The 22,239-nt window shown below is 39.7% G+C and overlaps 1 protein-coding gene and 1 long non-coding RNA gene across 3 annotated transcripts in view; both read right to left on the bottom strand.

Annotated features, from left to right (window-relative positions):
• YWHAE (tyrosine 3-monooxygenase/tryptophan 5-monooxygenase activation protein epsilon) overlaps positions 1–7,901 on the bottom strand; it is a 34,376-nt gene extending 26,475 nt beyond the window's left edge. Inside the window, exon 1 of one of the 2 annotated variants that reach the window (XM_079130977.1) lies at positions 7,726–7,901. In XM_079130977.1, coding sequence (XP_078987103.1) covers positions 7,726–7,789 — 64 coding nt within the window. In that variant the 5' untranslated portion in view covers positions 7,790–7,901. The remainder of the gene's footprint in view (positions 1–7,725) is intronic. The other variant, XM_079130976.1, reaches the window with a different exon arrangement.
• An 8,078-nt stretch (positions 7,902–15,979) lies between these two features.
• Positions 15,980–16,605, bottom strand: LOC306658162. The gene is made up of 3 exons (XR_013762981.1): positions 16,561–16,605; positions 16,370–16,460; positions 15,980–16,038 (listed from the first exon to the last, which is right to left on the bottom strand). It is a non-coding gene; the product is annotated as an uncharacterized lncRNA (long non-coding RNA).
• Positions 16,606–22,239: the final 5,634 nt, after the last annotated feature.

Below are 22,239 nucleotides of genomic sequence, written 5' to 3'. Positions count from 1 at the left end.
CTTGTCAAGTGCTACTACCAATAAACTACCCCAGCTAGCCCAGCCCTGGTTTTTGTGAACTGTACTGTTAATTTAATTCAGGAGGGCTCAACCACAGCCACATCCCCAGCTTTCCCCGCCCCCCAGCTCTTTTTTTGAGACAGGGTCTCATTAAATTGCCTAAACTGTCCTGGAACTTGTGATCCTCCTGCCTCAGCCTCCTTAGTAGCTGGAAACATAGCTGTGCATCACCTAGCCCAACAAAACACAATAATCTTAACACTAATACACAATTTTTTTTCATGTACTGGCCTATTAACTGATTCGTTACTTAGAAAGAGGAAAATGTTTAGCCTCATAAAGAACTTAAAGATCATCTTCCCCTGCCCTACCCCCACAATCATCTACCAAGATTCTACAATTCTGGAAGGGGGGAGGGGAATCCCTCTTACTCCATAGAAACAATTTCTCCTCTCAGAATTTAAGACAATACTTCCTTCAAGGAAGCTAGCTGGCTGCAGAACCAAAAAGCTGAGGCTCCAACAGAAGTTAGAGGTACAAAAGTAGAGGCTAAAAAGATAAATGACCCAAAACACTGAAGTATGAGGTGAAGGAGGAGAGCAAAGTCAACTTCTCTTCACAATTTTTATCAAATGACAGTCTGGAAAAGGTAGGTTATCAAAGTTGGGCATGGTCGCATAAACTTGTATTCCCAGCAATTTGGGAGGCAGAAGCAGGAAGATCTCAAGTACAAGGTCAGCCTCAGCAACCTAAGAACCTGCCTCAAAAATTTTTAAGCGGTTGGGGGGGGGGTGGGGGTTGGGGATGTAGCTCACCCCTGGGTTCATTCTCAATACCATCTCTGCTTCAAATAAAAAAAAAAAAAGGAAAAAGGGAAAAAAAGTTATCTTCTTCTAATATGATCCTAGTAGTCCAACACCAAAAACAATTCCTGACTCTTTTTGCAATGGATAAAAATGTTTCATAAAATACGAGTAAGGGCTGGGGAGATAGCTCAGTTGGTAGAGTGCTTGCCTTGCCCTGGGTTCGATCCCCAGCACAGCAAAAAAAAAAAAAAAAAAAAAACAAGTATTATATGTTGCGATTTCACTATTTTCTAACAGACCTGTATGTTAATAGAGCAGACATTAATCCCCATTCTACAGATGAGGAACCTAGTTTTAAGATTTATGCTGTTACTTTCCCATATCTGCCAAAATATGAAAGGCATAACTTTCGTAACATAATGTCTCCTCCAAATTTCATATGTAAATGAAGAATTAAACCCATTTCATACAGCTTTATACAAAATCCTGATTTGACTATAAAACAAGTCTTTCAAAGATAGATTTGCTCTGTTTCTGTGAGAGATCATTTGAAGAGCAGTAAATTCAAGATTAAATTTCAAAAACCATAAACCAGGGGCTGGGAAATAAAGCCTGGTGATAAGAGTGCTTGCCTAGCATGTAGAGGTCTTGGGTTCAAACCCCAGCACTACAAAAGAGAAAAAATATAAATAGGTATGTTTTCTGGACTGGACTGTATAGGATTCATTGTTCTAGACAGAAGAGTCTCAAAACAAAAAGGGCTGGGGATGTGAGATTCAGTGATTCTGCACCCCTGGATTCAATACTCAGTACAAAAACAAAACAAAAAACCCAGGATAAAAAGTTCTGATCTTAGCACATTTTTGCTAACATCTGGATTTATTACATTTTAAATAAAATACAAAACAACCTCAAGGTAGACAAAAAAACCAGCCAACTTGTCTTTGACATCATCAGACTGACTGGTTGTATGCCAGCCAGTAAGTTCTATTTTCAGCCACTACCATATCTTTTGACTTTTCCATTCTCCTCCTAATGGGTAAGGGGACTAAGAGGAAGAACCTTTCACTTTATCATGGGTTGTGCTAAACGCTGATCTCATTTGATTCCCTTTTTTTTTTTTTTTTGGTGGTGCTGGGGATTGAACCCCAGGGCCTTGTGCTTGCAAGGCAAGCACTCTACAACTGTAGAGTATATCCCCAGCCCTGATCTCATTTGAAAAAGAAGAAAACCAAACTTCTGGGGATGTAGAGTTAAGATATCTTTATGCTGGAAAGATGAACAAAGTTTAGGAAATTTGCCTGATGAGAAAACTAGTGAAAGAAAACAAACGGCTTAATATTAAGATGACTTAGGGCAGGCAAGTTTGTGGCCCAGGATGATCCCAGTTTTTATGCCAGCTATTCCATAACAATTATGAATTAGTACCACCTCTTCTCAAGGTGTTCTGATTTGGAAGGTAAATTAATTAGTGATTAAACATGGACATTTGGTTAATGACATCAAACCACAATGTTATGTTGACAAGTATTTAACTGCATCCAAGTGCTAAATGCCCATTTCAAAAACACTATTGGGGGGTGGGGGGGTTTACTGAGAATTTAAACCCAGGGGTGCTTTAAGAATGATTTTTGACAGGCACACACCAGACTACTTGGTAGGCTGAGGCAGGAGGGTCCCAAGTTTGAGGTCAACCTAAGCAACTTAGCAAGACCCGGTCTTAAAAATGTAAAAGAAAAAGAACTGGTGATGTAGCTCAGTCATACAAGTTTCACTGAGGTCATTTCCTAGTACCACCTCCCCCCCAAAAAAACATCATTTTTTTGTAGCTGTTCCTCAGTGCTCCTTAATGGATTGTTTTATAATTCTCTACACAACTTACAACAACATGGGGCTGGGGAGATAGCTCAGTCGGTAGAGTGCTTGCCTTGTAGGCACAAGGCCCTGGGTTTGATCCCCAGCACCAAAAAAAAAAAAAAAAAAAAAAAAACTTACAACAACGTTTATGAATAATGTATACGCCAATATCATCCCCTCCTAAAAGTTCTGACATCTTATACGAGTATTTGTTAATACAAAAGTGAAGGGGGAAATATTTTAAAAGTACTTCAGAGAAACTCATAGCATCAGTCATATTCCAGGATAAACACTATGATAAACCATGGTTTTTAAGAAAGGTAGTTACGAAAACTGTACATGAACACACACTTATTCTAACTTCATTCACTGTTCCTCAGGATGGAATTTTATGTTCTCAAAGAAAGCATGCTTTCTTTAGAAAAGTGTCACCATTTTACCTATACTTACAGTGGATACTAGACAAGTCAAATACCCAGACACTGTTTGAAGTAATCACTAAAATGAACATACCCCATTTCTCTCCCAAAAGGCACCATCTTACTTGGTTACCGATAGAACTTTTATCAGTGGGTAAAGAGAAAGAGCACTGGTCTGAAGGTCAGCAAATTTTGACTTCACCATTTAATAGTTGACTACCAATCAGAAAAATCTGGGTATGGTTTCAAATTCAATTTTCTGAACCACAAAACAAAAGTTAACAACTCTACCTTAGTTCAAATACTGTTACATGAATTAAGTAAAAACTTTCATGAAAAGGGTTTGTGAGTTATGATGTTCTATATAAATGTGATATTTATCTAGGCACAGTGGCTCTTGCCTGTTAATTTCAGTGACTCAGGAGGCTGAAGCAGGAAGGTCTCAAGTTCAAGGACAGCCTTAGCAAGGTGGTAAGACCCTGACTCAAAAAATTAAAAAAAATTTAAAAGGGTTGGGGATATAGTTCAGTGGCAAAGAATTCTTGGGTTAAATCCCTAGTACAAAAATAAAATAAAGTTGTATTTAATAAATACACATAAAGTTTTAAAATTTAGCCTTTACCTTTTTCCTGTCATCACTGTTTATACACAAGAACTTAAACTTCTTCCCTGCAAAGTTAGCCTTATAATCTTTTACAAAATCATACTTCAGATTATGTTCTGAAAGTATTAAAACAAACATGTAAAATTAGATACATTAATTGACTGGACTGAAGTTTCACTTATCGAGTATCAGATTATAAGACAAGAAACTTTAATAAAAGTACTTCGTAAAGCTGGGGATGTATGTAGCTCAGTGGCAGAATGCTTGCCTACAGTGTGCAAGGCCCTGGGTTCAATTCCTATAACTGTGCAAATAAATAAATAATGCTATTCCTTTGACCAAGCTATAAAACAATTATGAAAAGTCTAATTGTATGGATTTTCTATGTTTGCTTGCACTTAACTGATTTCAAAATTTGCTCAGCTTAAATACTTGTCATAAATGTTCTTCCTGTACCAGAGTTCAAATTCAGACCTTTTTATAGAAAGGTGAAGAGTAATTAGAGTATTTAAAATGTACTCATTACCCTTAAATTGCAATGATTAATGCTTTCATAACCCCAAATTGAATAAACCAGATAAAATGAAATATGGACAATACTCCACAAAAATCTAAAGTATACCAAAAAGCAGCCCTTACACAGTCTATAAACACCTATAAAAGGAATTCTTAAAATTGTTATCAATTATTCTTATGCATTAGGCAGGGGGAAAATAAAATGTATTCAATATAGTTCATAAACTGAAAAAGCAGTGAAAAAATTATTACTGGCCTATATTCAAAGGATTGGTAATCTAAAGACTTTTAAATTCATTAATAATGTTAACACTATTTTCCCCCCTAACAAGACACATATTAGGGAGTTCATTTTAAACATGCTCCCATCTTTCACCCACTAGCAGAATAAGCTGGTAAGGTTTTGGGTTCTTTTAACTCAAGTTTCTCAGAACAGATTCATTCTGGTGTTGATATATTCAGCGAGCCAAAAGTGACTATCAAAACCTCCATCAACCATGTAGTCAATCTTAACAGATAAAATTAGGAAAGGACAAGAACAACTGCCCAGAAGCCCAAATGTAGTATATGTGAACATCTTTACTACACCCCCCAAAATGGAGAAAGTATTAATTTCCCCCCTCTATTGTCCTTACTTTCCTATAATAGTATGTTTCATATATATGGGAAGGTAAGATTGGTTTCTGGAGAGATGACAGACTTTCTTAACGTGGCTACAAATGATTTAAAAACCATTTATTAGACTACTGACTTATAAGGGAAGGGATGTTAGATTTAACCAATGCCCTAGCCCCAAACTTCAATATTACCTATATGCAATCCCAAATCAGTTCCTTCCTGAACACAGCTTAGTTCTTTCTGCCGTACCATCAGTTAATCTATATATTAATTCCAATTCTCCAGGATAGTGTTAAATGAAAATAAAGTTTAGGCACTAGGTTCTACTGAAGCTGCAAAGTAAAAAAAAGATGAGCCTCGGGCAGTAACAAAGAGAAGGGGCTAATGGAAAGCCAACATTTATACCCAAGTACCCAAAATCGAAATCACTGCAATGCATTCACTCCCTATACCTGATTAGTTCTTTAGTGGCTAGTGTTAGTATTATTTTGTCACCACAAAACAAATTATTACACTCAATAAAGTGGTGGACAGAGGTCGATTTCCAGTGACCGCCTCTTCTACTTTTTCACTGAATCCCTTCCATATGCCCCAAGTCACAGGAGTGCCTTGTAAACCCTGTAGACCCTATTTTCTTCCCTGTTTAAACCCTGATGGGGACACAACAAATATATGGCTTTATCTAAAGAGCAGAATCCTATGAAGAGCTTTGGTCATAAATATTCAGCACTCAAATCACAAACAAGATGACTAAATCTGTCATTTATTTGGAAGCTACTATCATGGGCTTCCAAATCAGTTTTTAAAGAGAGTTTAAAAAACAAATGGGGAGGGGGGGTCACTTCCCCTTACCTCCCTTTTAGTTATCATGCAAGTTTATTCAGTCTAAATCCCCCAAAATAAAAAAGTGCAAATATAACTTCAAGTTTCCTCCCAAGGGCACAAGATTACTAGGGTTAACTTATATTGGGAGTAGGGTCTTCCACACAAGCACACCTACACTTGTTTGATTTTTAAACAAACTGAAATAAAGACAAAGCTGACCTTGAGCTGTACTTCCCCATCTTATTCCCCTCCCCCTGCCAGAAGCAACCTTGTTCAATATAAACAGCAATTTAAAAATCTACAACACAATTTTAGTTCAGGTAACTTTCCTAAATTTGAGTTTTGGAGGGGCTGGGGTTGTGGCTCAGTGGCAGAGCGCTCACCTAGCATGTGTGAGGCGCTGGGTTCAATCCTCAGCGCCACATAAAAATAAATAAAGTATAAAAAAAACACAATAACATTATTTTTTTTTTAATTTGAGTTTTGGAGACTTTTTCTCCTCCTTTTCAAATCTCTGAACGCTAATTTCTGATGATACACCCGAATGGCCCTGAAACTATTCATATGACCAAACTGGCCAAGGGAAAGGCACTTCATAACATTTTGAAAAGTGTTACGTGACTTAAACATTAAGAAAAACCTAAGAATCAACAGTTCTTGATTCCCACCATGTCTCATCCCAGCCCTCTTCCCAAAAGCATTAAAATGAGGAACCACATATGTGAATCTTTTGCCTTTTTAGTGCTAGTTTAACATGTGGGGATAACTCAAGTATCGATGTCCAAAACGGTGGACCATGAGAGGCTTGAAAAATAAAACTGCTGTAACAGACTTGACAGATACAATGCATATCTCAATAAAGTTCTGAAAAAAGACAAAAAAATAAAATGAATAAGGGTCGGGAGTGTAGCTCAGTGGTAGAGAATGCTGGGTTTGATTCCTAGCACCAATGAACAAAGAAATTTGTGGGTAAAATCATGTTGAAAACAGGAAAACAGCAGGATCGTCTACGTTCATAATCCCAAAACCCCAAACCTCAGCTGGGTGCCTCGAATACGTTAAGATCCCAACATGAAGTGGGAACACGCATTCCAAGCCTGGGGAGTCAACCAAAATACAGTTACCGAACATGATTTGAAATAACGTTATTCTCAATAGATCTTTCTATATGTCATAATGGTGGGTACAAACAGTTAAGTCAACATTTTTATAAATGGGTAGACTGAGGCACGGGCGTTACAAAGGCTAGTCATGGTTCTCCTTGTCTCCTGTTCTATCCATCAGAACCCTGTGCTTATCAAAACTGAAAAATATTACAGGAACTTCGACTTCTCCTATTTAGTCCGAGGAAAGGGTGCACTAGTGGTTTTTCGGGACGCCCCCCAAAACCCACACTAGAAGGTGTGCCGGGCTACAGGAAGAAATCTGATCGCACTATCTCGGTTTGCCTCCACCCAATGATGATCTGCAGTGATTCCCACTCTCCCACAAGATTACCCACCACAATAAGCCCAAAGAAGCCCTCCGCTCGGAAGGATTCTCCTTTGTGAGACTCCACAGCCGCCGCCCCACACTGGGCCTCCGGGGAAAAGCCACCGCCCCCACCCGCCATATTTCCCTGAAAGGCGCCCGCGCTCCAGCTTCCAGTCTCCGCTCTCTCCCATGTGGTGGTTGTTTCTTCCCCTTTCATCCCACCCAATTGTTCATTATATCGCAAAGCTGTCCCAGAAGCTCCCTTGGGGATGGCTCGCCGGGAGACAGCACCCGCCATCTCCTCCCCCTCCCCCGCCCGGGGACTCGCCCTCCCCCCCAGCCGCCATTTTACAACCAACACCTCCACCCTATCACCTCGTCCTCCCGGTTCAAGAGTGTCTGCAGTTAAGGACACAGAAAGGGTCAAGTCCCTAGGCCTGGAGCCTCCCATCGCTCCGGGAGCGCACAGGCCATCTCCTACTTCCCGAATCCAAGTCCTCAGGCCAAGCTCGGAGACGATGCCGCCATTTTGTCTCCTGTTCCCGGCCTCTGTGGGCGGCGGCAGAGGGTCCGAGAATTCCAGCTCCCCATTGCCCCCCCAACTCACCGTCGTATCGCTCAGCCTGCTCGGCCAGCTTCGCCTGATACACCAGATCCTCCCGATCATCCATAGCGGCAGCGGCTCCGGAAGGGTCTGCGCAACGGATGGAAGCGGATAGCGTCTCCGACTCTCAGCCTCTCGCTCCGCGTCCGGACAGCAAAAATGGCGGCGCCTCAATCCGGGACTTCCGCCTGCGCACGCGGACAACTGCTCAGCTCTATGGCAACCGCTCCCTGGCAACTGGCGCGGGGGGCGGGTCCTGGAGCTCCGAGCCAGAAGAGGTTGGAACCAGCGAAAAGTCCCTCCTCCGTGAGCTCAGCGGGCTCTCGAGCACCGAGGCGGGAACTGCAACTTCAGTAAAGGAGGACGCTCCCGAGGGAGGGAGGGAGACTGCAGACTAGGTGGACCTAGGCTGCGCCTGAAGAGAAGGAACGAAAGCGCCTGGACCACGATTGAGGGCAGAGGCCTGGCCTGCGGGAAGAGAGAGAGGCTGTAATGGTTTTTGTAATGGCAGGCCTTTCTCACTGAAATCAATTTGCTCTGCTCTATCTTGCCCCGTTTTTCTCTAGCAAGACCAATTCCTGGGACATTTTGGACCCATTTAACCCTGGGGTAAAAAAGTGGGCCTGTGGATGGGGGTATAGCTAAGTGGTAGAGCACTTACCCAGAAGGCATGAGGCCCTAAGTTGGATACCCAGCACTTTAGAATCATCATGGATAGTAGCAGGGACTTTCTTAAAAGTGCCTGGTCTAGAGTAGTGCCTGGTCTAGAGTAAACGGAGCAGAAGAGTTGAGATTCAGGAAGCAGGAACAACCCTAAAAAGGAATTGCTTCATAAGTTAATGACCTTGTCTGTTTTGTTTCCCCATGGATTCCCAGCACCTTGTACTTTTTGTTGCTAAACTTGGGGGTAGGGGTGGCGACTGGCACAGATGTGGAATTAAAAGGTTGGAAGCAAATTATGAAAACCACTGGATGGCTGAGCTGGGTGGTGCACGCCAGTAATCCCAGCAGCTCGGGAGGCTGAGGCAGGAGGATCACGAGAGCCAGCCTCAGCAACAGCGAGGCGCTAAGCAACTCGGTGAGACCCTGTCTTTAAATAAAAATACAGGGCTGGGGTTGTGACTCAGTGGTAGAGCGCTCGCGCATCATGCCCAAGGCCCTGGGTTCGATCCTCAGCACCACATAAAAATAAAATAAAGGTATACAAAAGATACTATTCTTGGGGCTGGGGAGATAGCTCAGTCGGTAGAGGGCTTGCCTTGCAAGCACAAGTCCCTGGGTTCGATCCCCAGCACCCAAAAAAAAAAAAAAAAAAAAATACTATTCTTAAAAAAAAAAGTCAGTTGACAGTAGTTGTGTAGACTTATTTTATAAATAAACAAATACAAAATAGGGCTGGGGATGTGGCTCATTGGTTAAGTGCCCGAGTTCACTCCCTGGTATGCCCTCCACCCCACAAAAAAAAAAAAAAAAAAAAAGCATTGGATGGCCAGGAATGGTGGCACACTTCAATAGTCCCAGTAACTAGGGAGGCTGAGGCAGGAGGATTGCAAATTCAAGAGTCAACCTGGGCAACTTAGTGAGACCCTGTTTCAAATTTTTTTTAAATTTAAAAGGGGGGGGGGGCCTGGGGAAGAAGGCATTAGATGACAAGCTAAGAGGCTTGTCTTCTGCTGTTTGAGTACAAGGGAGTTATTTTGTTTTGGTGCCAAACCCAGGGCATGGATCATGCTTGCTCTGCCAATGAGTTACACCCCCAGCCTAGGGGGCTATATTTTTGATGTTGCATGAAGGATGATACCATCTACTTTAGAAAGACTAATAAGTGCTAGGTGTGGCAGTGCACACCTGTAATCCCAGTGACTTAGAAGGCAGAGGCTGGAGGTTCCAAAGTTCAAGGCTACCCTCAGCAGTTTAATGAGACCCTGTCTTAAAATAAAAAAGGACTTGGGATGTGGCTCAATAGTTCAGTATTTAGGTGCCCCTGGGTTTAATCCCAGGTACAAAAAAAAAAAAAAAAAAAAAAGATTGATAAGTATTATATTGCCTAGCAATGAGTAAAAATGGGGTAAAGTATGGTAGCAGTGTGAATACAAAGAAAAGGACAAATAGGACTAGCACTACAGAGAAAAGACACAAAAGGCTGAAGTTGAACAAATATGGAGATCTTGTGAAGGGGAATTACAAAAAATGACTTTCCATCTTCCCCCTCTGAGTCATTAACAAAAAAAACAGGAATGCTAGGAAGAGTTGCTGATGGGATGCAAAACCTGAGTCTCTTTTTGCACATGTTTTTCCTGAAGTTCCCAAGGATTACCCTGGTAGAAATAACTAGCATGGAATTGGAAAAGGAGACTGGCATTCCAAACAAGGGAGACTAGCCTGGTGCAGTGAGGCACCTGGTGTCCCAATTGCTTGGGAGGCTTAGATAGAATTCCTTGAGCCCAGGAATTCCAGACTAACCTAGGCAACATAGTGAGACCTTGTCCCCACCAAAAAAAGAGGCTGCCGTGGAAGTGGCTAGAAAGTAGTGCAGATAAAAAAGACCAAATGACCCAGGTACAGTGGTGCAGGCCTGTTATTCCAACAGTTCAGGAGGCTGAGGCAGAAGAATTGTGAGTTCAAAGACAACCTCAGCAGTTTAGCAAGGCTCTAAGCAACTTGGCAAAACCCTCTCTCTACCTATAAAATGGGCTGGGGATGTGGCTCCAGGGTTAAACGTCCCTGGGAAATACCTATTTTAAGAGGAAGGTAAAAACAGAAAAGCCAGGGCTGGGGTTGTGGCTCAGTGGTAGAGCACTTGCCTAGCACGTGTGAGGCACTGGGTTATTCTCAGCACTACATATAAATAAATGAATAAAATAAATGTCTATCAACATCTAAAAAAATGTATTTAAAAAAAAAAACAGAAAAGTCAGACAAGGAGACTGACTGGCTTCCTATTGCATTCTTACCATAATTTATCAAATTTCAGTGGTAAAAGACCAAGAGTCAAGGAGGCAAAGTGGCACATCCTATAATCCCAGCTACTTGGGAGACTGAGGCAGGAGGATCTCAAGTTTGAGGTCAGCCTGTGCAATATAGCAAGACCTTATCTTAAAAAAATGAAAGGACTGAGATGTAGCCCAGTGGTAGCACTCCTGACCACTCTAAAAAACTAAAATAAAATAAAAATCCCCAGTACAAAAAAAAATTAAAAAATAAAAACCAAGAGTCAAAAGAAGATCTGGGTTCTTATTCTAATTTTCTTTCTTTTTTCAAAAATTTACTTATTGGGGGGGGGGGGGTACAGGGAATTGAACCATCACCAACCCTATTTTTCCTTTGGTGGTGCTGGGGATTGAACCCAGGGCCTTGTGCTTACAAGGAGGCACTCTACCAACTGAGCCATATTCCCAGCCCAAGGAAATCCTAAACACTTTCATGTTCCTTTTTTTTTTTTTTTTTTTTTTTTTTTTTGGGTGGTGCTAGGGATTGAACCCAGGGCCTTATACATGCAAGGCAAGCTCTCTGCCAACTGAGCTATAGCCTCAGCCCTTATTTTGTTTTTTATTTAGAGACAGGGTCTCACTGAGTTGCTTAGCGCCTCACTTTTTGTTGAGGCTAGCTTTGAACTTGTGATCCTCCTGCCTCAGCCTCCCAAGCTACTGGGATTACAGGCAGGTGCCATTGTGCCCCGCTTCTAATTTTTTTTTAATTAAATTTTTGGTAGTTGTAGATGGATAGAATGCCTTTATTTGTTTAATTTTATGCCATGCTAAGGATCAAACCCAGTGCCTCACATGTGTGAGGCAAGCTTTCTGCCATTTAGCTACAGCCGCAACTCTAATCCTAATTTTCTTACTCAATGACCTTCAACAAGTCACTTGACTTCTATGAGTTTCATGTTCATCTCTCAAGTAAAGGAACTTAGGTTAACAAAAAAAAAAAAAAAAGGTCTTAATAACTTTAACAAGATTAAAATAATACAATCTTTCAATAATCATTCAATAATCTTATTGAATGAAAAGTAAAAAGAAAGGCAGATGTAGTGGTGCTACCTCTAATCCCAGTGACTTGGGAGTCTGGGGCAGGAGGATCACAAGTTCAAGGGCAGTCTCAGCAGTTTAGCAAGACCCTGTTTCAAAATAAAAAACTTCTTAAAAGGGGAGAAGAATAGAAGTTCAGGGGATTAACTAAAGGAGAATGAAGGCGAGGGAGGAGAGATAGTAAAAGGAAAGAAAAGACAGTGGAATGAATCTAACAGCTTTCCTGTGTACATATATGAATATACCATAGTAAATCTCCATCCACAAGACTGGGGTCCTAATTAGAATAAGATATATTCCATGTTTGTATAATTACATCAAAATGGATTATACTGTCATGGATAACTAAAAAGAACCAAAAGGCAGCAGGGCTGGGGGTGTAACTCACTCATGAAGCACCCCTGGGTTCAATCCCTGCCCTCATACCTAAATAAATAAATAAAAATAACAGGAGAACTGAATATTCACAGGTATGTGAATATTAAATAATACATGCTTAAATAACCAGTAGGCTAAAGAAGGAATCACAGGGAAATTAGAAAAAACATTAAGATGAATTTTTAAAAAATACCAAAACTTATGGGAAACCAGGCATGACGACACATACCTACAATCCCAGTAACTCAGGAGTCTGAGGCAGGAGGATTATAAATTCAAGGCCAGCCTGGGCAATTTAGCAAGACCCTAGATTAAAAAAAAAAAAAAAAAAAAAAGATGGAACATGCCTCTAATCCCAGCAGTTTGGGAGGCTAAGGCAGGAGAATCTCCAGTTCAAAGCCAGCCTCAGCAACTTAGTAAGGCCCTAAGCAACTCAGTGAGACCCTGAGTCTAAATAAAATATCAAAAACGGCTAGGGATGTGGCTCAGTGGTTCAATCCCTGGTGCCAAAAATTTTTTAAAGGAAAAGTAAAGGTCCAGGTCAGGAGTAGGATGATTCTGGGTCCTATCCCCAATACCATGAAAAAAAAAAAAAGGCAGGCAGCGCTCAATAACCAAATTCCATACCTCAACCAACTAGAAAGGGTGAACTAAGTCCAAAGCTAGCAAAAGGAGACAAAGATGAGAGCACAGATAAAATAAAGAATAGTAAAACAATACAGAAGATCAATAAAATCAAAAGTTAAATCAAAAAAATCAAAAATCCTTTAGCTAGATTGACTAAGAAGACTCAAGCCAGGCACAGCGGCAAACGCCTATAATTGGAGCGACTCAGGAGGCTGAGGCAAAAGGATTGCAAGTTTGAGATGGATCTCAGCAACTTAACAAGGCCTTAAGCAATTTAGTGAGGCCTGTCTCAAAATAAAAAATCAAGAAGGGCTGGGGGTGTAGCTTAGTGGTTAAGTGCTCCTGGTTTCAATCCCCAATACCAAACAAAAAAGGACAATAATTACTAAAATCAGAAATTAAATAGACATTACTACTGACTTCACAAAAACAAAAAGGACTATAAGAGGGTACTTAGAGTTTTCCAGAGAAACAGATCTAATAGAATATATATATATGTATATATATATATATATATATATATATATAGAGAGAGAGAGAGAGAGAGAGAGAGAGAGTGTTATATCATGGAAATTGGCTCATGCAATTGTGGAGGATGAGAAATCCTATGATGTACTATCTACAAGATGGAGACATAAGAAATCTGATGATATAATTCAGAGTCTGAATGCCTCAGAACTAGGAGTTCTCATGTCCAAGGGCAAAACATGGGCATCCCAGCTCAAATAGAATTCACCTTTCCTCCACTTTTTATTTCATCTGACCCTTCAACAAATTAGATTATTCCCACCTACATTGGTGAAAGTAGATCAGTCTACTGATTCAAATGCTCACTCACCCCTTCCAGAAACACCCTTAACACACACACCAGAAATAATGTTTAGGTATCCCATAGTATAAATAATGTCTAGGTATCCCATAGTATAGTCAAATTGATGGGTGAAATTAAGCATCGCAGGGCTGGGGTATAACTCAATGGTTGACCACTTGCCTAGCATGTGAAAGACCCTAGCATTTATTACCAGCACCACAACAACAAAGAAGAAAAGAATTAACTAACACAAATAGTATGCCAGAACTCTGACCTACTGTCCTTGATCTATTTCCATTACACCCAATAAATCATCCATTATGCTGAATAAAATTTACTATGACGGAAAAAAAATAGTATGCCAACAAATTAGATAGCAAATGAAATGAATAAATTCCTAAAATCAAACTGTCAAAACTGACTCAAGAAACAAATAGAAAGTCTGAATAGACATATACCAAGATGGTTGCATTAGTAATCAAAAACCTCCCAACAGCCCAACAATAAATATGTTTACTGTCATTGACTGTACTATTAAAAATATTGGTAAATATTATATGTATCTTACCATGAGGGGAAAACATAAAACCTTCCACTTGAAACATGTTGGCACCCCCCTGTAATCCCTGTGTCTGGCTGGTGTGATTAAGGCAAGAAGATCAAAAGTTTAAGTCCAGCCTCAGCAATTTAGCAAGATCCTGATTGAAAATAGAATGTAGCTCAGTGGCAGAGCACCCCTGTATTCCCCAGTACTGCAAAAAGTTAACAAACTAAAGAAGGCTGATGTGTAGCTCATTGATAGAGTGCATATGACCCTGGATTTAATCCCAAGTACGGCAAAAAATAATGATTCTATTTACAATAGCATCAGAAAGAATAAAATGTTAAGGAAGAAATTTAACCAAGGAGGTGAAAGACTTGTATACAGGAAACTAAATATTGCTGAAAGAAATAAATATCTGGAAGTGGAAAGACCCTGTGTTCATGGGTTAGAGGATTTGATATTAAGATAACAATACTGCTCTCTTGGCCTTAGCATCATCTTCTTAGAAACCTCTGCACCATAAGAGCCAAGTTGAGAAAAAAGTGAATGTGCAGGCTGAAGCACAAAAGAAGAAAGACAAAGCAGGTATTCAAGCAGGCTAACTTGTGTACCCAGGGAGGTCAAAGGAACAAAAATAGGGAATGCTGGAGGACTGGGATGCTGGTATAAATTGTTGGACAGAATGCTACTGTCCTGATTGGTCTCTCAGTGATTTAGAATTTCCATCACCATCAGATCACCAAGACTACCTCTAAGAGACCCGCCTTGCTCATGACCAAAACAATCCTTGTTGATCCTTTGCCCTGTTGATCCTTTGCCCTGGACCTGTGGCATTTGGACTGGTTGATATCAGTTGCGTTCAAGTGTAACGTGTGCACAATAAATCATCTCTTCTGCTATTTTAGCTGAAGAATCAAAAAAAAAGAAAAAAAAAAAAAAAAAAAGATGGCAGTACTACACAAAGTGATCTAAAGCTGAGAGTGGTGGCACACTTATAATCCCAGTGGCTCAGGAGGCTGAGGCAAGAGGATCACAAGTTCAAAGCCAGCCTCAGCAATTTAGCAAGGCCCTAAAGCAACTTGGCAAGACCCTGACTCAAAATTAAAAAAAGGGCTGGGGATGTGGTTCAGCGATTAAGCACCCCTGGGTTCAATCCCCAGTACCAAACATACATCCATAAAAAGTAAAAGAACTGGATTCTGAATTTGCTGACCTCTCAAAATCCCTTCCAGCTCTGTAGGACGCATCAAAGCAGTTAAGATCATGGGCTCTGTTTTTCAACTCCGTTAAGTCTCAGTCTTCTCCCCTACAAGAAAGGAATGAAATTTTCCTTATACAAATGAGAATTAAGTGAGAGGTGCCTTACACTCAATGAATGTTAGGCATATTTACTAATGTTTCTTTGATCCAACCTTGAGTGAGCATCAGAAGGTAATATAAAATATAAGTGAAAAGAGTTTCAAAAATAAAAGAGGTGGTCAGGCATATTAAATTCTGCAGCAACATCAAGTAAGATTAGAGCTGAGGGAAAGCTATTGGATATAGCAGTTAGGTCATTAGTGACCTTCAAGAGCAGTTTCAAAAGGGTGTTGGGAGCCAGTCTGCCTTTGAAGTACAAAGGCATTGAGAAAGTGGAGGTAGTAAGTGCAGGAGTCTCATGAGAATAAGAATGAGGAGAGGGTGATAATTTATGAGAAATGAGTAGCTAATGGGGATGGATAAATAATAGATTTGGTCCTCCTTGTTCACAAAACTCACCCTGTTCTGCAAAACTGGCTCTGCCAGGCTGACTACAGCGCTGTCATAGACCTGCGGATATTAAGAGTAACCTCTCTCTACCTCCTGAGTCTTCTTTTCCTCTCCTGTGGGGTGGGGTGTGGCTCAGTGGTGGAGTGCTTACCTAGCAGATTCCAGGCCCTGGGTTCAATCTCCACAGGGAAAAGGAAAAAAAAAAAAAAAAAAAAAAAAAAACAACAAAATGTCTCCTGAATACTGTCTCCCAAGACTAGATGAAGTGTATTCAAAGGTGCTGCTTCCTAAGAAACTGCTGAGAAGGCAGAAATCTTAAACCTAGATTGATTCTCTGACTGTACAGGCTGTTCTCTCAATAAACTGAAAGGGACAGAGATTGTTTATAGAGCACCAAATTATAAACAAGCATTTTTGATACAGCATTATAGCATCTAGGATCATAAACAGAAATTTAAAAATCCTAATAGTGCACTGAGGTGATTCACTACGGGACACTGCATTTCTCACCATTGAAAATCCTTTAAGGGGCTGGGGAGATAGCTCAGTTGGTAGAGTGCTTGCCTCACAAGCACAAGGCCCTGGGTTCAAATCCCCAGTACTAAAAAAAAAAAAAAAAAAAAAAAAATCCTTTAAAAATAATCAGAACGTTTAAGTTTCCATTTCTTGAAGAATTTATTTTAATAGAAACAAGAACTCACTTGACTATTCCTGAATGAAGTGTCCACAAATGCATGGTAGTTTGCTAAGCACTGCAAGAAGGAAATAAGATGTTAAAAAAATATATATGATTAGTCATTGCCTCCAGGAATTCGTATTTATGTTTTTTCAAAAAAGTCATTATCACTATTTTGTTGTGACTTGTAAAAATGTGCTAATTATTTTTTGTATGCATTAAATTTTGTTTATTTTTAACTATGTATATATTCTGCCTTCTTATTTAAATTCATTTATGAATATATTGTTACATGGAAATTTCTCAATGTATGAATAAGTATAAAAATTAGAAAATAAAATGACATATTCAGTATTATTACAAGCTAAAAATACAATCATACTTAGAAAAAGGGTCATAAAAATACATCAAGAAAAGGTTAAGGACTCAGTAGTAGGGATTCTGCCTTTGGGTCCCCTTCTTCCACTCGGGAGAAGTCTGCTTTCTGCTTTTACTTTTCTTTAATAAAGCTTACTTTCTACTCTTAAAAAAAAAAAAAAGGACTCAGTAGTAGAGTGCTTCCCATATCCTTTCCAACAAAGGTCACCTGTATAAAAATTTTCAACAATTTGATAAGTGAAGTAAGAGTTGTGTCTCATTAATAATATGCAGTTCTTTGGTTTTTAAGAAAGATGAGGATTTTATTATTCATTTGTGTTTTTCTGTAACCTGTATTTTACTACCCTTATTCACTTTCTACTGCATTGTCATTTCTTATTGTTCTATAGGAATTCTTTATATTTTATGAATGTTAACTTTTTATTTTTTTTTTTCAGTTGTGGATGGACCTTTATCTTATTTATTTATTTATATGTGGTACTGAGGATAGAACCTAGTGCCCCACACATGCTAGGCAAGTGCTCTACCACTGAGCCACAACCCTAACCCCTGAAAGTTAACTTTTTAACTCTTTTTTATATGATGATGGTTAACTTTTTTTTTTTTTTTTTTTTGGTACAAGGAATTGACCCCAGGGGTACTTAGCCAATGCACACATCCCATCCCCAGCCCATTTTTTTGTTTTGTTTTGAGACAGGGTCTCCTAAATCCTTAGGGTCTCACTAAATTGCTAAAGCTGGCTTTGACCTTGGAATCCTCCTGCCTCAGCCTCCGTAGTCAATGAGTCCCTGGAATTACAGGCCTCTGCCACCTTGCCCAGAGACTTTTAACTTTTTGGTGACTTTCAAATTAAAGAAGCTGCAAATATTTTGCAGTTGATTCCTTCAGTCTCTTCCTTTTCAGGCTCTCAGTTTTGTGTCATGCTTCAAAAGTCTTCCAGATGTTCAGCACCAGTCAGAGGTACACACCTGTAATCCCAGCAATTTGGGAGGCCAAACCAGGAGTATCGCAAATTTAAGCTCAACCTGGGCAATTTAGTGAAACCCTCAGCAACTTAGTGAGATCCTGTCTCAAAATAAAAAGGAATGGGGATGTTCAGAGGTACAATGGGGGTGTCCCTAGATTCAATCACCAGCACCACACACACCAAAAAATCATTTCCAGACAAAATAGAAAGTGCTGGGGATGTGGCTTAATGGTATAGTCCCCTGGGTCCAATCCCCAGTACCATAAAAAAAAAAGTATTCCACATCCTCAACAGTATAAAAATGTCTGCCTATTCTTCATTCTTGCTATATTCTAGTTTTAATTTTAAAATTTAGATATTTTAGTATATTTAAAATAGTATATGTTGGAAAGGTCAGGAGTTTTAAACAATCAATAGGCAGCTGGGTGTTGTGTGCCTGTAATCCAGTGACTCAGGAGGATCACAAGTTCAAGGTCAGCCAGCCTCAGTAAATTGATGAGACCCTGTCTCAAAATTAAAAAATAAAAGGGCTGGGGATGTGGCTCAGTAGTAAAGCATCCTTGGGTTCAATCCCTGGTACCAAAAAAGAAAGGAAGGAAGGAAGGAAAAAAAGAAAAAGCCAATAGGCATGGTGCCACTCTTAAACATACATCATAACCCAGCCCGTCAGGGTGTCACACACCTGTAATCCCAGCAGCTCAGGAGGCTGAGGCAGGAGGAGAGAGAGGTCAAAGTCAGCCTCAGCAATAGCAAGGTGCTAAGCAACTCAGTGAGACCCTGTCTCTAAATAAAATACAAAGTAGGGCTGGGATGTGGCTCAGTGGTTAAGTGCCCCTGAGTTCAATCCCTGGTACAAAAATAATGTATATTAAATAAATGAATAGATAAATAAATATTTTTTTAAAAAGGCTGGGGCTGCGGCTGGGATTGTGGTTCAGTGGTAGAGGGCTCACCTCACATATGTGAGGCCCTGTGTTTTATCCTTAGGCACCACATAAAAATAAATAAATAATATAAAGGTATTGTGTTCATCTACAACTAAAAAAGTATTTTTTAAAAAGGGGGGGGGACTGGGAATAGAGGTTTACCCCTGGGTTCAATCCCCAGTACCAAAATAAAAATCATAACTCAACTGATTTAAAATAGCATCTTCACTCTACTGAATTTTCTTATATCTGGATCCAGAACCTGTTCAGTTCCACTGATTTGTCTGTCTCTCCTCTTTTTTTTTTTTATTTTTTTTAGATGTTGATAAATGTTTATTTTATTCACTTATTTATATGTGGTGCTGAGAATGAAACCCAGTGCCTCACACATGCTAGGCAAGCACTCTTAAATCAATATAATATTACTTAAATTGAAACATCTTTTTTATTAGTTGTTGATGGATCTATTTATTACTTATTAATTTATATGCTGTGTTGAGAATCAAACTCAGTGCCTCACACATGCTAGGCAAGTGCTCTACCACTGAGCTACAACCCCAGCCCAAATTGCAACATCTTTATAGAACATCTTCATATGTAGTCGGAAAATTTTTTCTTCAAAATTTCACTCATTTTGTGCTGTATTCCCAAAACTGGAAGGCTGAGACAGAAGAATCACAATATTGAGTCCAGCTTTAGCAATTTAGTTAGATCTTCAACAACTTAGTGAGATCCTGTCTCAAAATAAAAAAGGGCTAGGGATGTAGCTCAATGTCAAAGTACCCCTTTCAATCCCTGGTACTAGAAAAAAAAAAAAAAAAGGAAAAAATTCACTCATACTGTACTTTTATTCTTTCTGATGAACTTTAGAGTGAACTTGAAAAGGTCTCACCCAGTTTCATTTGGATTTTGATTGGGTTGCCCTGAATTTCCAGATTAATTAGATAAAATTTGGGAATCTTCCCACTCAGAAGTATATTTTTCAAATTTCTTTTCAAATATTGCTTATATAACCTTTTCCTTTCCTTTTCTTTCTTTCTCTACCCCCACCCTTTTTAGTACCAGGGATGGAACCCAGGAGTTCTTAACCACTGAGCAACATCCCCAGTCCTTTCTTTTTTTTTTTTTTCTTTTTTTTTTTTTTTTTTTGGCGGTGCTGGAGATCGAACCCAGGGCCTTGTGCATGCAAGGCAAGCACTCTACCCACTAAGCTATCTCCCCAGCCCAGTCCTTTCTATTTTTTGAGATAGTCTTGCTAAATTGTGCAGAGGCCAGCCTTGAACTTGAGATCCTCCTGCCTCAGCCTCCTAAACCACTGGGATTATAGGCATGTGCCACCCATCCAGCCCACCATTTTTTAAAATGTGAAGGCCTCTAATACTTCACCATTAAGAATGATGGCTTCCAGCCAGGTACAGTAGTCCACACCTGTAATCCCAGCAGACAAGGAGGCAGAAGAATCATAAGTTAGAGACCAGAGTCAGCAATTTGATGAGGCCCCAAAGTAAGTTAGCAAGAACTTATCTCAAAATAGAAAATAAAAATATCTGGGGATTCAGTCGAGTGGTCAAGTGTCCCTGGGTTCAATTCCCAGTGCCAAAAAAAAAAAAAAAAAGACTTCTGAGGCGGACTAGGTGGTGCATACTTGTAATGATGTCCCTAACAGGAACATGATGCAAGTGGATCCCAAGTTCACCACTATCCTGGCTGGCACATGCCTTTAATCCCAGCTGTTTAGGAGACTGAGACAGGAGGATTCCAAGTTCAAAGCCAGCCTCAGCAATTTAGGAGGCCCTGAACAACTAAGCAAAACCCTGTCTCTAAATAAAATACAAAAAAGGGCTGGGGATGTGGGTCAATGGTTAAGTGCCCTTTAGTTCAATCACTGGTGTCCACCCTCAAAAAAAAAAAAGAAACAATATTTAACATGGTGAATTTTGTTATGTGTAGTTTGCCACGAATTGAAATAATTATTTTTTTCGTACCAGGGATTGAACTCAGGGATGCTTAACCACTGAGACACATCCCCAGTCCTTTTTAATATTTTTTTAAAATTTATTTTTATTGTAAACAAATGGGATACATGTTGTTTCTGTTTGTACATGGAGTAACAGTATACCACTTGTGTAATCATACATTTACATAGGGTAATGATGTTTTAATATTTTATTTATAGACATGGTCTCGCTAAATTGCTGAAGCTGGCTTTAAATTTGCCATTCTGTCACAGCTCCCAAGCCGCTGGGATTACAGGCGTGTGCCACGCCCAGCTCCATGTAAACTATTCTTACGTGTATAGTTGAAAGTATTAAGTACTTTCACGTTGTGCAAGATATGTTTAAACCTCCTAAATTGTCTTTTAAAAAGTTAAATGATGGGCTGGGAATGGTGGCCCACACTGCAAGCCCAGCAGCACCGGAGTCTGAGGCAGGAAGATCACATGTTGGAAGCCAGCCTCAACAATGTTGTGAGGCCCTAAGCAACCTAGCAAGACCCTGTCTCAAAATAAAATAAATAAATAAATAAGGGCTGGGGATGTTGTTCAGTGATTAAGGAACCCTGGGTTCAATCCCTGGTACAAAAAAAAATTTATGATGGAAAATTATTTGGAAAGCAATACATTGAAAAAAAGCTAGACTCAGTAATCCTACTTTTGGGAATTTGTGCTAAAAATAATTCAGTTAAACAAAAAGACTCATTAAGATACTTATGATAATTTCCTATTGCTATTCTCACAAATCACCACAAACTCTGTGACTTAAAAAACACACATTTATCATAGTTCTGGGGGATGAAGGATCCTAAAACTAAGCTGTCAGTAGGCTGTGTTCCTTCTGAAGTCTCTGGAGGAGAATCCATTTCCTTGCCTTTTCTAATTCTAGAAGCTACCTGAATTCCTTAGCTCCTGGTCCCCTTGCACTGTCTTCAAAGTGCCTGGTCTCACTTTTGATTCCATTGTGTTTGGTCACCTTTTTCTGATTCAGACATCTTCTGTTCCTCTTATAAAGACATGTGTGATATCCCAGCTTTTTGAGAGGCTGAGGCAAGAGGATCTCAAGTTCAAGGCTAGCCTTGGCAACTTAGACCCTGTCTGAAAATAAAAATTTAAAGGGGGCTGGGGATGTAACTTGGTAGTAGAATGCTTCCCTGTCACGTGTGAGGCCCTGAGTTTGATGCCCAGTGCCACAAATGAAAGAAGAAGAAGAAAAACAAAGACACTTATGCTTACATTAGGCCCATCAGGATAAACCAATATGATCTTCCCCTGTCAGGACCTTAAATTATTTAAGGCCCTTAATTTTTTATTTTGATTGATTGATTGATTGATTGATTGATTGATTGATTTTGGTACTGGGAATTGAACCCAGGGTGATTTTTAACATTTTTTTTAGTTGTTGATGGGCCTTTATTTTATTCATTTATTTATATGTGG

The sequence above is a fragment of the Sciurus vulgaris genome (genome assembly GCF_902686455.1).
Source record: "Sciurus vulgaris genome assembly, chromosome: 3".
Taxonomy (NCBI): Eukaryota; Metazoa; Chordata; class Mammalia; order Rodentia; family Sciuridae; genus Sciurus; species Sciurus vulgaris.
The sequence above is the reverse complement of the archived record's forward strand: the minus strand, read 5'-3'. Positions and strand labels throughout refer to the sequence as shown.